Raw genomic sequence first — 17,530 nt, forward strand, 5'->3', positions numbered from 1 at the left:
GGTGAGTGAACCACAGCTTCTATTACTCGGAGATTAGGTTTGGATGTTGGGTTTCGATTTTAGACCTCAAATTTCATGTTACATTGTAATTGGAGGTAGATAGAATAGTGGGACAAATTTGAATGGAAATAAATGCCTTAGATTGATTTCTATGCTATGGATCAAAGTTCTCATGGCAATTAATTTGCAATGTACTATATACTTTCTCCGTTTCTTCCGATGGCGAAAACAACATCTAAAACCGAAAACAAAGCATCTAAGATATACTGTAAGAAACACATAATCTATCATAGAACAATAACCAGCTACCGAGGCCAGGTGGGATTACTCAAAAAGTATGATAATGAATACATAGATGGAACTTATAAAGGAACCAGAAACAAAACTAAATATGTCACTTATTTGAAAAGGAGGAAGTATAATTATCCGAACTTAGTGGCCATTTGTAAGATTTACATCTGTGTTTTAAATTTGTAGTACCTTTAATTTATTAATATAGTGTTAAATACTTAAATACAAGCTAGTAGCCTAGAATGTGTAAGGTTTACAATGCATGCATGGCGTAGCAATTAAACATGTAGTACTACGGTTCTTGTAAATATGCATTACATATAATTAATTAATACTACATCACATAATTAATATTGCAGGTACATTAATTAATAAATTAACATCAATTCGGGAATTAATATCCGAATATAATATGAACTTTGAAGTTTACATTGTGCAAATACGACCACAAAGACTCAAAGAGAATTAATTATTGTATGATTTGACAACCTCGGAAAAAGTATCTAGTGCAATATTTTCCACAAAACGTTCTAAAACCAACCTCGAGGCGACACGTATTAAGAGATATGAAAATGAATTTGTGGTGCACAAAATAATTTAATAAATAGTATAGAGAGTATTGGATATTAAATTTCTGAATAAAATTTGGAGAAGAAATAAAGAAAAAAGTAGAAAAAATAGGCGGTGCACCGAAATTAATGCTGATGAGAAGATAAGACCCTATCTATAAAACTTGGTTGCAATTCTGCTCAAAATTTCCACTTTATCTTTTAACATCATAGAAATCCAATCAATTTTTTATTTATAATAAATGAACTGTTATCTATTGAGCATTTAAAGGGGCATTATTGCATTATATTATAACGCTACTTTTTAATTGCTTTTCTTTTTAGATAAAAAAATTATTGCTTCATAATGCTAATTGATTTAGTTCTTTAGAGTTTAGAGAAGCCCAAATAAACATCTACTTGTTGTTAGTACCTTGATACATTGTATAACACGTATACAATTATGTATGCAATCATCCAACAAAAAAATGCACATTTTCTAGATCTTAGCAATAAAAATGGTACTGATGTTCACACTGATAAAGTGTATATATATAAAAAAAAACACTGCATAGAGGGTATTGGATAATTATAATGAAATAAAAACCGAGATTAAAGCAAGTGCTAGAATAATTACCCATGTATTAAGTTTTGACCATATTCTTCGCTAGAGTAGTAACCAAATGGGATTTGGAAATCAACAATAGACCAATCTTCATAATAATATTTCATCTTGTACAATGCAATAAATTTGAGGAGAAATTGAAATAGAAGAAAAATAAGAGAAGGGTTTTAAGATGCAGTGAAGTTGAAGCTGATATTTAATAGCATGTTGCTTTGTATTTCAATGTTTTGGAGTGGTTCAACTTATGTCAACATTCTTATGACATCCTTTCGACATATGTGTACAATATTATTAAAAATAAATATAAGTAGTAGTAGTAGTATTACTTATAGTAATATTTCCCTTCTAAAAAAAGAGAATTAGCTAAACTTACTTCCCTTGAGGAAGTCTAATTTCAACTTCATGTCTTGGGCCACCTTTATGGATCTTTCCAGCTCTCAGTGGAATCTCCCACCAGATATACTTCTTCCCTCTGGAAAAAGAAAAAAGAGAACCATGGCTATGACCTATCTGATAATGAGAAAGAGAATAACAGAATTAGATAGCAATAATCTACTCACCTCATTTCCATTCCACACAAATGTCAGAGCGTGCGTTGCAGGTCCATCATTCGTGCCATTTTCAACCATGGCTATGAGAACCCGATGAGATCCTGTGTTGCCCAGGCAACTGCAGGCCTGCATTAAATCATCTTTATTCAATATATTTTACAGAGTAAAGAATAAGAACATATTTCAAGTTTTCAACGTTGGGCTCCTTATAAGGATAAAGCATATATAACAAGACTGATTGTCACAAATTAGATACCTATCAGGCTGGCATGAATGTAATCTAGCCGCATGAAGGGAAGTATCAGTCACCCAGTGAAGGTATGAAACACACTAGCAGGTGATCGGTCGAATCCAGCTGTTCAAGTGACACAGATACATTGATTTTTGAGTAAATGTAAGACGACATCCACACAGAACGACAATTTCTTTCTCATATCAAAAGAATCTGCAGGATGGTCTAAGAGTATATTAACCAAAATGCAGGATACCTGAGATTACCATTTACTCTTGGTCTATATCAACTGCTTCAGAATCTTCTCCATGCAACTGATCTTCTCTCACACAGAAATCTCCAAATAATTAAGGACGCATATTTTCCGAACCACTTTTTCCATTAGCCTTTTTCCTCAACAGCTTCTTATTTCTGACAGCGTCGTACAAAAGTTCATACGCATAATAGGTTATATGTGAATTCTTCAACAAGTTCTCCACAACTATTTTAGGTGCTGCAACTTCTTTCTTATCTGCTTCGAAAATTGTGTTCACTTCTTCAGGAACAACACCCCTATGCACCATACCGTATATTATTTCAACTGCCTCACGCAATCTATGCTTCACGCACAAGCAATTTAGCACTCGTCCAAAAGTTCCTAGGGAGGGAATGAGGCCTTTCTTGATACCATCAAGAAGATAGTAATACGCAGAATCAACATTCCCAATCTTGCAGAAACCATCCACTATACAACGGAATGTGTATATATCCGGCGGGCATCCCTGAACGCTCATTTCCTGAAATAGTTTCAGTGCCATATCCACATTTAACCTCTCAGAAAAGGCATTAATCAGGATATTATACATTGCTAATGTTGGGCAAAGTCTATGGTCCTTTTCCATTCTTCTGAACAATATATGGGCTTTATCTAAATCGTTGTTTTCACAAAATCCACTTATCAGGGTGCCTAAAGTTACTTTGTCTGGTTGCAAACCACTTTGCTGAATCTCATCAAGCAACTCCAAAGCTCTGTCTAGTTGTCGAGCTTTGCAAAAACTCTCTATGAGTATATTATAGGTGATGATGTTTGGTCTACAACCCTTCTCCTCCATCGCTTTGAATGTTTCCATCACATTATCAGAGTTTGAAGTTTTGCAGAGCCCGTCCAATATAGTGTTATAGGTGATGATATCCGGAGTAATGTCATGCTCCCACATGGTATTAACAACTTCAAGTGCCTCACTAATCTTCAGCTGCTTGCAGTAACCATCAATCAAAGTATTAAAGGTGAATATGTCGGGAACGAGGCCTTTGTTCATAGCATCATCAATAAGAATACTGGCATCAGTTAAACAACGCATCTTGCAAAAGCCATTTACCATTATATTATAGGTCCAGATATCAGGATTGCAACCATTTTGCTCCATCTCATTCATCAGCTGCAAGGCTTCCAAAATGAGTCCCTGCTGACAAAACCCCTTGATTAACGCATTGTATAGTATAACACTATGTCTTATACCTTTTCCAGGAGCTTCATTGAACATGCTTTTAGCCCTCTCAAAGTCACCATTCTCACACAATCTGCACAATAAGGAGCAGTATGTGAACTCATCGGGCACAAACCCCCTCAATGTTGCATCTTGAAGAATCTCATCTGCCTTTGGCACCATATTCATTCTGCAGTACCCGTCAATGAGTGTATTGTAGGTGAAAGCATCAGGCTTCAACCCACTGTTGACCATTTTATTCATGTATCTCTCTGCTTCAACCCCTTTAGAGCTCTTACACAAGCCACATATAAGTGTATTATATGTCACGACATCCGGGGAAAGACCATCCCCCGTTGCACCATCTAACAACCTTGCAGCCTCATCGAGTAAGCCCTTCTTGCACAGACCTTGGATGAAGATGTTAAATGTAAACAAATTCGGAAGAACACCCCTCTTGAGAACCTTGTCTAGCAGTATCTCACTCTCTCTGATATCTCCCTTCTTACAAAGGGTATGAATTAGCTTATTGAATGTGGTGACATTAGGGACTAGACCGAGGCTTAGCATCTCATCAAACAATTCATGAGCTTCCCCTCTATAATCTCCCTCATAAAATCCACTGACCACGGTGCAGTATGCTACTGAGTTAAACTCACATTGTTGTGCAGGCATGTTATTCAGAAGCCTCAGAGCAGCATGCGGTCTACTTGTTCTACAAAATGATTTTATCCGAATTGTATAAGTGTACACATCAGGTGCAATCCTTTTCTCTTTTAACCTCATATAAACTTTGTGTGCCTGATCAAAATACCCATTCTCCACCAAAATATTCATAATCACATTATAAGAGAAAATAGTAGGTTCACAATTGTAAAAATCCATTCTCTCAAACACATTGGCAGCCTCTTGAATCCTCCTTTTCTTTCCATAACTTCTCATGACACTAATGTACACTCCTTCCAACAAGCTGTTATCGAGGTTCTCCCTCATCTCTGACACGACATTCTCCATCGCCTCAAATTCCCCATGATGACCAAGCTTTTCGACCATGCATCTATAAGTTGACAGAGTGTGCTTAAATCCATCTTCTTTCTTAACAGAATTGAACATCTCCAAAGCCCTTAGTGGGTCTTTCTGGGAACGTACAACAGCGGCTACATGTTTTGGAAGGACTGCAGAACTCATTCCAATGTACAAGTATAATCTAATCGATATTTCCAGTAAATACCATCATTATCAAAACATTTAGCTTAAGCTACAGTCTCCGCCCAAAAAAGAAACGTCCATTGCACTCCAAAATGTAATGCTCTGAATCATTAGTTGGCAGAGCAGCTAGAAATTCTTATACGTGTGCGAAATAAATAAATAGATATAGAAGCACAAGTTTAAATTTTTTGACTCGTTTCACCTTTAACCCCAAAACCTAAAGTGGAGCATTCAAATATTGACAGAGGGAAATATAACGCTGAAGGCTGATCTTATTCTTCAAGAAAGCAAAGGTAGAGACATGGAACCTTTTGGTCTACTTCATTCAAGAGCTCAGTGAGGGCAGGATGACTAATAAAGTGCAAAGATAATTACTGCAGCTATCCAGAAATCAGGAATCGACTGGATGATATCATTTTTGCTTATCATAGACAGGCTTCCGTATCTAATTGTACTGCTGCACCAGCTCCAGTACTTTTTCACTTGATTCTTCGCTAATCTGAAATTGAAATACCAGAAAATACCATGTTTCACTAGCATCACATCCAGCTCTGTGTTCACTAATGATTATTATAATTCGGTATCCAAATTGTAACAGGCATAGGATCAACTATGAAAGAGTAAAACTTTCCCCACCCAAGACTCTGCCCCACTATTTACTTTCTTAGTTACTTACAAAACAAAAGGTTCATCAATAAGCTTACTTTGTGAACCTAGAATTAGCAAATACCTAAACTTTTTAGCTATATATTGCCGGTAACATAGTATTTGTGAAAAAACACATACAGCAGACAATGCAGCCATGTTCAAAGCTAATTTAACTCATCCAGCATTTCAAATAACTCAACAACTCATCTAATTATATGTTAAAGATTTCCAGCAATTACTATATCTTAAGGCTTCAGACTATAATATTGAACTCTAAAATAAATTTGCAACTTGAATTAAGAAGAAAGAAAGCAGACATACTTTTCCAATATCCCCTTGAACTGAGTGAAGCTTTTCAGTTGGCTGAACGAGCTACCTCCGTCCCATTCCTTCTTCCTCTATGTATTCCGATCTCTGCTTCTTTCCTTTCTCTGCTCCAATTGATGTTAAAACTCAGAATAACACAGCTCAAAATTTGATCTTTTCGGTATTTCCAACTTCAGTTTGAAGGGCATTTGCTTAAACCCTAATTAAACCCCCTTTGCCTCAATTGCCGTTTAGATGAGAGGGTTTACGCCGTTGCGGATGGGTTTAGTGCGTTCGGATAAGAATACTAAATACAAATTTACAATGATAAAATTGTAGTCAATCCGTCAATGTCCAATTTAGGCTAATATTAATATATTAATATGTTCCATGGAATTTTATATTTCTAATGGGATAAATATGATCATGTTAAGAAAATTGAGGTAAAATGATAAAACCAAATCCAGTGGCTGGAAAGAAAAACTTAACATGCCAAATAATTTGGTAATTTATCAAGCAATACTAGTAGTACAAAAGTAAAATGAATCTAGGAAACAAATCAACTTGATAATTCTATAAAATCAATTTTCCAGGCTACTCGATCAATATAAGTAGGAGGAATTAGCTTTAGGTATTAAACAAAATAAGAAACACGATTTTCAGCTAATATTGTACAGTACGTAATTTCAATTTTGATGCAAGTTTTCATATTACTAATTACTAAATTCATATCTTTAAAAAGAGAAAAGTACGTAAATGGTACCTTATCTTTCACTTTCGCACATAAATGGTACCTAATCTTTATTTTATACTCATTTTTGGTACCCTATGACAAAAATAACCATATGTACCAAATATATGATTTTTTTGTTATGAAGGATATTTTTGAAAATTTCAATTAAATAGAACCAAATATGTAATTATTTTTTCTTTCTTTATTATTTCTTTTTTTCTTCTTTAGTTTATTCTTCTTTCTTTTTTCTTCATTTTCTTCTTTCTTTTTAGTATTTTATCTTCCTTTCTTCTTTCTTTTTTCTTCATAGTTTATATTTCCTCTTTTTTCTTTTCTCTTCTTTTTAGTGTTTTATACATACATCTAATTGCATTCATAATATAAATCAATAACAAAATATCTAATTAAATTAAAAAAATATTTATACTCATTTTAGGGTTGAAACACCTAACTAAAAATATTTAACTCTTTATCATAATGAATACAATTATCAATTTTAAATTTTGATTAAGGCTATATTAGTTAGTTATTAATTTAATATAAAATAATAATAATTATTTATTAATTACGACTAGTTTTTACTTTTATAACAATAATATTACATAGTAATTAAATATAATTACAACTATAATTATGATTAAGTATATTTAAATAATAATAAAAAATAAATTAATTATTAATTTATAAAATCAAAATAATAATATTAATATTGATTAATAAATAATAGTATAAAGAGTGAGGAGAATGAGAGAAGATATTATAATATCACTTTTGGGGGTCCTATTCTAATACTTATAACACCCCAATCTAAAATCAAGACTAAATCTCCACCCTTGGATTTTAAAATGGGTGGATGAGATTAAAGCTCACACATCTCAATAAATAGTAGACAAAATATCAACAAAGGGGTAATATCGTCATTATGTTATCATATGCTAATTTTTGTGGGTGTTTTTTTATATCAACATTGTGTATTACAAATATCAACAATATGACATTAGAATATCAATACAAGGACAAGAAAATATCAACACATTTTTATTGAGATTGGACGTGCATACTATTGAGATTTTGCCTACAATATATTGAGATTTTTTGTTGCATTAGTTGATAAAAGCTGCTTATCAACATGTACGAAAATTGAAATATAATTTATCAAATTTCATCACCCGAACATCGTCGGAACATATGCAATTGAGATCTCGTTGGAATCCTTATTAAATTATCTTTAATTTGATATATTTTTTGCGAAAAAATAATTTAAATTGAGAGAGTTACGTAAATTTAAAGATTTGAGATGATTTTGAGGAGAGAGAAAGTAGTTAGTTATAATTACTACATATAGATTTGACACTAATACCCTTTTAATTTAATTAATAATTATTTAAATTTAAAATATATTACACATGGCATTATATTAACCACAGAATCTTCTAATCTAATGGTTGAAAATTAGTCTTAATTTGTGATTGGTAATTAGTTAGCAATTGATTACATTCCTCACTTTTGGTACTAGTTTTGTCAATGCCTAAAATATCCTTTAGGATACAAATGGAAAAATGAATTTGTTTAAAGGGTATTTTGGGGTGAAAATTGCACCAGATACCAAAAATATGATTTATAGATACCAAAAATGATATAAAATAAGGATCAATTATCATTTATATGCGAAAGTGAAAGATCATGTACCATTGATATAATTCACTCTTTTACGGTCGTCGGAAGACAGGTCTAATGTAGTGAATGAGATGCTCTTGCAGGTCATTTTGTATTCGCTAGTTAATGAGCTTCAAGTTCATAATTGAATTACAGAAGAGGTCAACACATAAAGCGGCAAATGCATTATCATGATGCGACGACAACGATAACAAGGCCTCTTTGTTTATGTCTTTTGCACAACCGATTCTCGAGAAGCTCCATAAGACAATTTATAATCATGAAATAAAATTCAATGAGTAAGAACAACTTTATAATACTCAACTGAAATGTTGCATTCCAAAATTACTGTCTTAAGCGAAATGTTGAAGGAATTCATTGATATTTGATTTACACTTTCGTACAACATAAAAGTATCAACTGTGACTCTTTTCTTTCTATATATATGACCTTAGTACTGTAAAACATTAAACAAGGGCCAAGCTCATTTGTAACTGAGAAATTAACTCTGTGGAACTATGAAACCTATATAACATACAACAATCAAGTATGAAGGTGTCAGCTGATTTACTCACAAGCACACTTTTTAGAAAAATGTGAGCCGCCTTGCCATTTTTCGTTCATTCTTTAGAAAAATGGGTGTGTCGGTGATCAATCCGGGGTTCCCAGCCATCATTTTGGGGCCAACCTTATAGGACACACACTGAAAGCAACACATCGAGCTGCTTTTGCCAGCATAAAGCGCTCGTTTTCAGTCAATGGCCTCTCTATGACCTTCACAATGTTTGAGTCCTGATTATCAGGAAAGTCAAAGAACCATCAGTACTTGATGCAATCATGAGAAACAATAGTTTTGTTTAATTACTTTAATATAGTTGCAAACTAAAGAATTAACTCAGAACTTTTCTTGCAATAAATTTTCCAAACCTTCTTTTGGGGTTGAATGGTAGGTTTTACGCTGGCAGTGTCGCCAATTACAATCACATTGTTAAGATTCCCACTCTGATCCCTTTCTGTAGGTGAAAACGTCGAGTGCCTCCAGTCCCCGTTAGTTATGAATTTGTAGTAGTACCTGCCACAAGTAAATAAACTTTATGATTGCAGAAATTCGGTCCCACCAAATTCAAGTAGCCTAGATCCTAAACTATAAACTGACACAGACACTACAGTTACAACAAAGGCAGTGAATGGTGAGCTGAGAGCCACAAATGTTATGGAAGCCAAAAGCCTTTTAGGCACTGACCAGCAGGAATTCCATGAGACAGATTCCAGCATGTTCCGTGAAATATATGTTTCAACCGTTAGTCTACAACAGCAATTGGGAAATATATATATGCCACTTTATATTGGCCACTTTATAGGTGTTAAAGCTGGAGCTCGGTACTCATCAAAACATATTTTGTTTCAAAGAAAAATATGAGTGTTTGATGCTCACAGTTATCATGACGCAAGCAAAATGCAATTATCAACATTCAAAAGCGCACTAACAAGCACCTCGAAGACCTTTGGATTTTCAAGAAATAGAATTAGTTAAACTTACTTCCCTTGAGGAAGTCTAATTTCAACTTCATGTCTTGGGCCACCTTTGTGGGTCGCCTTGATTGGGTCTTTCCAGTTTTCAGTGAAATCTCCCACCAGATATACTTCTTCCCCCTGGGGAAAAAAAAAAGAATTTGAGGATAGTGAGAATGAGATTCATATACTATTCCATGGGTTATTGATCTGTCACATGCTTCCCATTCGTTTATTCTCATAAGTTTGTTTGGATAGCAATAATCCACTCACCTCATTTCCATTCCACACAAATGTCACCGCATGCGTTGCAGGTCCATCATGCGAGCCATTTTCAACCATGGCTATGAGATCCCATGTTGCCCAGGCAATTGCGGCTCTGCATGAAATCATCTTTATTCAATGTATTTACAGAGTTATAAATAAGTACAGATTTCAACATTGGGCTCCTCACAAGGACATAGCATACATAACAAGATTGATTATCACAAATCATATACCTATCAGGCCGGCATGAATGTAATCCAGTAACAAAATTGTAAGCCGCGTTAAGAGAAGTATCAGTCATCCAGTGAAGATATGCAATCACACAAGCGGGTGATCGGTCCAATCCAGTTGTGCAAGTTACATACACACGATGATTTTTCTTGAGTAATCGTAAAAGGACACCAACACAGAACGGCAATTTCTTTCTCATATCAAAAGAATCTGCATCTCTGAAATTGTAATATGTTAGATGAAACATTGTAGGAAAGAAATTACATCAAATACACGATTAATCGTTTTGTATCCAGTTAGCTACTATATCTCAGAAAAGAAAAGAAATTTGTATAATCTTCGTAGTTTTTATTAATCAGGAAACTTGCTAGTATTTAAATAAGGCAGATCATTTAGAATCAGAAAAAGACAGCATTGGTCAATTAAACTTTCCTCAGAAAGTGAGACTGTCATTACCTAATTGGATAGTTAACCATTAGGATATTAGAGTTTTGGCATGACTCATTGATTGAATTCGGATCAAGTCCCCAGTTTGCAGCTTCGGACGTGCTCTGGAAATTCAGCACAGCAGTGACTCCCTGAGACGGGCATTATAGACTATTTTAGGCAGTCAATTAAACATGAAATGACCAAGAAATTTTTTGGATGATAGCTGTAATATACAAGTCTAGAGAACAAAGAATGGAGAAGTTTCCAAAAGCAAGGGGTGAGGTGAAGGCACGAATTCTTACAGCAGCTGTAGATAATGTCTGTACATCCTCTATTGTTTGAATACATGATCCAACATAAATTTGTTCCGTGATCTGTAAGAATAAAATGGACTTCAAGAACCTGATTTGCCTAAATCATTGTAACAGAATACACAAATACTAAGAGTTTGAGTGTAGAAGCAGATAAGTTAAAGTTCTAGTTGAAAAGACCCTAATGGAATGTAATTTATGCTAGAACAGATAGGATGAGTTTGTTTGGAAGAAAAGGTATTTCAAACAATGAAACAATATAAACCCAAAGTAACTGATGAGATACAAGATTATAGTGGCAAAACATAGGATGAAGGTACACAACCAATTAACAGTAAAAATCCATATAGATGAAAGAACTTGCACTTAAAAATATTGCGCCCTCTTTGATGAACGTCAGAAACTAACAGAGCTTCTACATTGTCATAGTAAGACACTACACAAAGCCAATCCATGTAAGATATGTGAATAGGTCAAGATCACACCTTACTATAGCGCATACCGAGAGAATGATCATAATAGAGCTCCTCTTTTGACCGCTCCAATGCCTGCGCATACTCTTCCAGCGGGAAGTTTCCATGCCCCCATTCAGCATTTTCAGACGCCTCATCCGTAAACAAGATGTCAATACCATCCATAAGATGGAGCTGGTGGATTGGAAAGGGAGCGAATGGCCTCTCGAGGACAAGGCTATAAGAACCAGATTCCTCCTTCGTAAGACTCCTGCATACAATCGCGTGTAATGAAATAAACTGGAAAACTTAGGGGATACACTGGCATTCTGGTTTTCCAACAGCATAATCATAATCTGGTAGCGAAAAGTAAACATCCTTACTCTGTATCACCGACATCCTTGATCTCAACAAGTTTCCCGCCGGATCCACCTGCCTTCTTCAGAGTATCTCCAACCATAATTATCCTCGATTTCTCAGCATTACCCTGCATCGACACTTGTTCTAATCACTAAAGCACATAAAAAATCCTCCAAACAAACCGAAAAAACACAGCATCTCCAGACAGTTCAAGAGAACAGGCACGATCAACGGCGAATTAATTTAAAAAATTGCAAAACATACCCCTTTCTGGAGCGCATGCACGAACACTTTCCCGTCAGCCGACTTCGCGAAACGGATGCCGAGCGGCTTCTCCAGCGTCACCATGTACTCATTCAGATTCATCTTCAGCTCCGCAAAAACCCTAGAGCTCCCCCGCGCCAGCATCCGCAGCCGCCTCCTCGCCCGCGCCTCCGCATCGCACAATTCCAAGCCTCCTCCCCAAAACGAGGAGCGAATCACGGCGGCGCTGCTTCGCCTCGGCTCCCTCCGATCCGAAGAGAATCCGGCGGCGGCGAATTGCGATTGGTCGAAGCCTCTGCAATTCGACAACTGCAGAGACCACATTTCGAGCGATCCGCACACTAATCAGCGGGAAATCTCCAGTGAAGAAGACGCGCGCAAACACACAGAGGAATGTATATATATATGTATGCGTTTACGATTAGGCGCAATGAGATTGGATTTGGAGATTTGGTGATGATGGAAGAGTTGAGTGGTGAGTGAAGTGTGAAGACGGGAAATTCCGCGTGACACACAAATCAGATCTTTTTATCTTCCTCCCACGTGTCATTTTGTTTACTTTACTTTTTGCTTTATTATTACGTCATTTTCGCATTCGGATTCGAGACCCGACCTGACTTATATGGTCGTGGTTCGGTTACACTGTAGAGTGATTTCAAAATAGGCAAATTGGCTTATGAGTCATGAAATTTCATAAAAGGTTGTTTTTCCCGTAAATTATAAATATTGCGTAAAAAATCGTGAATTTTGCTTCCATGTGCCGATTTCCCGTATTGGGTATTCAGGCTAAGATGGCGATATTGACACTGACGTGGACGATGAGTTGGCTGCTGAGATGGAATTTTTTTACCTCAAATGAACTTTGCTCATGTGCCGAATAATACTTATCCTTAAATCCCCAAATTGAAATTGAATGAATTGACGCAAACGCGAATTGGCAAACCCTTCTTCTACCTCAAGTGCTCCCATCTTCATCGGTGGTGACGGAGACGCCTACGACAGCGAGGGCGGCGGGATGGAGGTTGCGACGAAATCGCGACGGGATGGAGGAGGAGGAATAGCGATAGGATGGAGACGAAATCGCGACAGGATGGAGGAATTGCAGCTGGAGGAGGAGGAGGGGATGGAGAATTGCAAATGAAGGAGGGGGAATAGCGATGGGATGGAGGTATTGCAGCTAGAGGAGGAGGAATTGTGATGGAGGACTTCATGATAGGAGGAAGAAATTGAAGAAGAATAATATACCATTGATTAAATTTAATTTTTTTACCAGAAACTATACAAAACGACGTCGTTTTGTGTGTGTAAAAACGACGTTGTTTTGTGTATTAACAGCCGGTATGCCACTAAATGTGGAACGAACGTCCATCTTCTCCTATAAATATTAAAAAAATTCTTTAGATTATATAAATATTTTTTTTTATAAGTAACAATCATCTGAATATAGTCCAACCCACAACTTGGAAGTACCATAAAAATCAATGTTTTAAAAATCGGACTGGACTGGCCGGTTCGACCGATTCAACTGCAAACCGGTAGGCAGTCCGGTCCGGTTCACCCTAGAAATTGCCAACATGTTAAACCGCCGCTGACCGGCAAAACCGTCCGGTCAAATCGTGAACCGGAAACCGGTTTTTTACTTTACAAAATAATTTTTAAAAATTTGTTGTTGGCAAGACTTGAGAAGTCATATATACCAACACTTTTACCATTCCACCATATGAACATTTTGAAATAATGAGCATTAATCACTCTTATACACTAAAAATGATATTTTTATCCACATAAAATAATAATTCATTTTAATTTTTTTCTTTTAAGAAATTATTAATTATGCTTTAATAATCACTAGATTTTACAATATACTTATGAGTTTGTAATTACACATAAATTTATTATATTTTATATGTAAATATAATTTATTAGTATTACTTAATATTAATATTTATCTTGTACTATATATTTAATTTATATACACTAACCATTGATATTAATATTTTTACATAAAATAACTAATTATTCATGTTTAATTATTACTTAATATAATATTATTTCATTCAATACACTTTTTAGTTACGGAATTTATCTATTTATAGATAAAATATTAAATTTTTTTATCTACAATAAGTAATGAATCATAAGGTCCGTTTAGATCTCTACTGATCCTTGTAAGAATCTTATGTAACGCGTGTTTTGTTGCGTGTTTACAGCAATGCTTCTTGCACCACCAACTATTTGGCTCCTTTTGTGAAGATATTAGATGGAGAATTTGGTAAGATCGGACGTTCACAGTAGAAATATACGAAAATCGAGCTATTTTCGTTGATTGATTCAAAAAGTATGTGAATTTTGTTTGAATTTGCAGGTATTGTTAAGGGAACTATGACAACTACACACTCTTACACTGGTGATCAGGTATCATTGTATGTTGTGTAATTTCCTGTTAAAAAAAAGAAAAGAAATGAATGCTTAAGCTCTGTTGTGTATGAATCATGTAGAGGCTTCTAGATGCTTCCCACTGCGACTTGAGGAGAGCGAGAGCAGCAGCGTTGAACATCGTGCCAACGAGCACAGGTGCAGCCAAGGCGGTGTCGCTAGTTCTGCCTCAGCTGAAGGGCAAGCTGAACGACATTGCCCTCCGTGTGCCGACGCCCTACGTTTCGGTTGTGGACCTCGTCGTGAACACCGCGAAGAAGGGGATGTCGGCGGAGGATGTCAATGCTGCATTCAGGAAAGCTGCTTACGGACCGCTGGAGGGCGTATTGGTTGTGTGCGACGTCCCCCTCGTCTCCGTCGACTGCCGCTGCAGCGACGTCTAGCACTCTTTTTTTATTCCACCATTTACTTTATTCTCTCTTATCTTTCCTATTTTTTTCATGTCTCCTATTTATTTAATATAAATTCTTAACCTCCGTGCCCAAAAATTTTGTCTCAACTTTTATAGGACAGAAGGAGTAAATTGATAATGTGACTTGATTAATACTCCTGTTTATCTTCTGGGCCGAAACTGACATATTGATTTAACCTTTAACAATAAACTAAAAGTAATCATAAAATAATTGGACAATAATTAATTGATAAAATAAAGGACGATATGTTTAACGTAGCCTAATAATTTTTAGCATGATATGATAATTTCACATGAACACCCACAAAATTAATGGGTCTGGATCAAACTTTATTAAGTTTGTCTCCTTTTGGATCAACCCATGAGGAGCCCGATTATTTTGGATTGGATTCAAATGATTCATCAAAAAATAATATTATTATTTTGATTATTTATATTCTTTAAAAAATTTACTACTACTTTTAACTTTTATTCTTTAGCTTTCAATTGTGATCTAGTTTTAATCATACCAGTCAAGTTTGGATATATATTGTGTAATGTCATTCCAAATTTTATGTTGAGCTTGATGATTGATGTCTATTGAAATTATCATGGTTTTATATTTTGTTGAACACTTGAACTAAAGACTTTAATTACTAGACTTTTATATAATTGCTTTCTATTTTATGCTTTATTACATATTTTTAGAGTTTTTAATGTTATATATTTATTATTTTCTAATTTTTTGAATTAAGTATGAATATATAAATATTATTTTATATATTTAATTAATGACCGCCATACCGATACGCCATATCCCTGTGGCATTTTTCGGGCGAACCGCCATGGACCGCCATACTGCTTTGACAACATTGGCGATGTCCACTGCCAGATACAATAAAAATAAAATGGAATAATTAATAAGGGAAGGATCAAAATAAAAAATTAAGACAATTAATGGAGGACAAAAAGGAATAGCATTTTGCATCAAGAGTTTTAGTGTTTGTACGCCATCTTCATTAACCCTAATCTCAACTTGCTATGTACCGTTCTTCTTTGGACTATACCACGTTTCCTATTGGTTTCAATTGAATTAACTTGATTTGAAAAGGAAAAATAAGGCGTGGTTATAAATATTTACACTCAATAGCAAGGCAACAACGACACATTAATTTAAAGGAAGGTATAAAAACTATTAAAAATAAAATAGTACAGTAACAATTTTGAAACTGTTCTTGCATTTTGAAATAAATTAAGTTATCAAGTAGTACTAGATAACAGACTACAACAGTTACATAACCGAAAAACTAACGGACGCAATATGTTCAAAATCATGGCGTGCACGAGCTAATGCCTCTTCATCTTGAGCCACCACAGACACTTTTTGAAGAAATCTACTAGCATTATCAATTAGGTACAAAGTTAAAGCCAATTGTGATGGAGCACCAGAATATCGTGAAATTTCCAAATACTTTGGAGACAACTCGCATCTTGGTACAACATATGTTTCCAACGTGCATTCATCATGTGAGGGCGGTAAAATCGGAAGCTGTAGACAAATTATAAACATGAGTCAATTGATGCAATGACTGATTCATCAACATATATCATACACCCAAATTAATGCATACCTTTATCACAAGTTTGTCCAATGAACTACATGCTTCAACCAAACGAACCAAACGAAAGAAATTGCACAAAAAATACGGGCCGAGACTAAACTTCACTGCAATAAAGGTCAACTCTAGATGTTTTACATTTACAAAATCTACCCATGACTTCTGATACATGTCATACATGTCATACATCTGCAAATTAAAATCACAAACACAAATATTTTACGGACACATATATATACATACACACACACACAAGAACATAAAATAATTGAAGATAAATTATTACCTCACAGATAGAGGTAACTTTAGCGGTGATGTGCATTATTTGGAGTTGGTCGCGTATACAAGCTGGCATTCCAGTAAGGAGCTCATCAAGCAATTTTATAGGAAAAAATGCTTCAAGATAGAGTTGGGTAAGCTTGGGAGTATTACTAAGTTGCACAGAGTGTCTATTGAACAAGATACGCAGCGTCAAAGAAACAAGGCTGATAGCATCGCGAATCACAATGGAGTGAACTTTCAAGTAAGTCAGGTTCAAATGCTTCAGTTTAGTGTGACCAACAATTGAGACATTTTCCAACATTAAAGCATTCTTAAGTTCCAAGGATTCAAGAGCAATGCAATTGGATAACAAAAGCTCCAAGTCTTGATCGCTCATTAGAGGGTCAAGTAGACACAAATCTTTAAGGCATTCAAATCCATTATTCTTATTTCGAAGTCTAAGAAACAGAGCCTCGTAATCAATATACCGGATACCACGCAAATGAATTATTTCAGCTTTCTTAGATAGGGCAAACTCAAACCATTCAACAATTTCATAATTGAAACATCCAGACATGCACATCCTGAATTCTTTTATCCGACCACCTCTGTGTAAACGCAAGACCCGTGTGACAGCAGATGCGAAGTACCAAACGTCCGCATCAACCCTAGGTAAATATATTGGGAAATTGAGACGAGTGACGTAGTGATGGAGATACCGCCAACGAGTTG

General features: G+C 35.3%; 4 protein-coding genes across 6 annotated transcripts in view; 1 reads left to right on the forward strand and 3 right to left on the reverse strand.

Annotated features, from left to right (window-relative positions):
* Window positions 1-94: 94 nt before the first annotated feature.
* On the reverse strand, window positions 95-6,177 carry LOC125206017 (Pentatricopeptide repeat (PPR) superfamily protein). Of its 3 annotated transcripts, XM_089061188.1 has the most exons (6): window positions 5,892-6,177; window positions 2,504-5,421; window positions 2,272-2,370; window positions 2,025-2,141; window positions 1,838-1,936; window positions 95-235 (listed from the first exon to the last, which is right to left on the reverse strand). In XM_089061188.1, the coding sequence occupies exon 2, from the start codon at window positions 4,899-4,901 to the stop codon at window positions 2,595-2,597; it is 2,307 nt and encodes a 768-aa protein (XP_088917314.1). In that variant the 5' UTR covers window positions 4,902-5,421; window positions 5,892-6,177; the 3' UTR covers window positions 95-235; window positions 1,838-1,936; window positions 2,025-2,141; window positions 2,272-2,370; window positions 2,504-2,594. The 3 variants fall into 3 exon arrangements, with proteins under 3 accessions (XP_088917314.1, XP_088917313.1, XP_088917312.1); XM_089061187.1 differs by lacking the exon at window positions 95-235 and having other exon boundaries at window positions 1,477-1,936; window positions 2,514-5,421; XM_089061186.1 differs by lacking the exon at window positions 95-235 and having other exon boundaries at window positions 1,477-1,936.
* Window positions 6,178-8,575: 2,398 nt separating this feature from the next.
* Window positions 8,576-12,589, reverse strand: LOC125206018 (phosphoglucan phosphatase LSF1, chloroplastic). The gene is made up of 10 exons (XM_048105278.2): window positions 12,092-12,589; window positions 11,851-11,954; window positions 11,501-11,738; window positions 11,007-11,078; window positions 10,732-10,853; window positions 10,278-10,493; window positions 10,051-10,156; window positions 9,806-9,918; window positions 9,193-9,337; window positions 8,576-9,057 (listed from the first exon to the last, which is right to left on the reverse strand). Exons 1-10 carry the CDS (start codon window positions 12,413-12,415, stop codon window positions 8,938-8,940), a joined length of 1,560 nt encoding a protein of 519 aa, XP_047961235.1. The 5' UTR covers window positions 12,416-12,589; the 3' UTR covers window positions 8,576-8,937.
* A 1,872-nt stretch (window positions 12,590-14,461) lies between these two features.
* LOC125206877 (glyceraldehyde-3-phosphate dehydrogenase B, chloroplastic-like) lies at window positions 14,462-14,910 on the forward strand. The gene is made up of 2 exons (XM_048106092.2): window positions 14,462-14,506; window positions 14,590-14,910. Exons 1-2 carry the CDS (start codon window positions 14,474-14,476, stop codon window positions 14,908-14,910), a joined length of 354 nt encoding a protein of 117 aa, XP_047962049.1. The 5' UTR covers window positions 14,462-14,473.
* Window positions 14,911-16,113: 1,203 nt separating this feature from the next.
* LOC125204345 (uncharacterized) overlaps window positions 16,114-17,530 on the reverse strand; it is a 1,759-nt gene continuing 342 nt past the window's right edge. Inside the window, exons 2-4 of the mRNA XM_048102974.2 lie at window positions 16,824-17,530; window positions 16,550-16,726; window positions 16,114-16,467 (exon numbers count right to left, since the gene is read on the reverse strand). The exon at window positions 16,824-17,530 is cut by the window's right edge and continues 100 nt beyond it. Of these exons, the coding sequence (XP_047958931.1) occupies window positions 16,210-16,467; window positions 16,550-16,726; window positions 16,824-17,530 (1,142 nt within the window). The 3' untranslated portion in view covers window positions 16,114-16,209. The remainder of the gene's footprint in view (window positions 16,468-16,549; window positions 16,727-16,823) is intronic.

The sequence above is a fragment of the Salvia hispanica genome, chromosome 6, assembly GCF_029641045.1.
Source record: "Salvia hispanica isolate PSC_SH4W2 chromosome 6, Shi_PSC_v1, whole genome shotgun sequence".
Lineage (NCBI taxonomy): Eukaryota > Viridiplantae > Streptophyta > Magnoliopsida > Lamiales > Lamiaceae > Salvia > Salvia hispanica.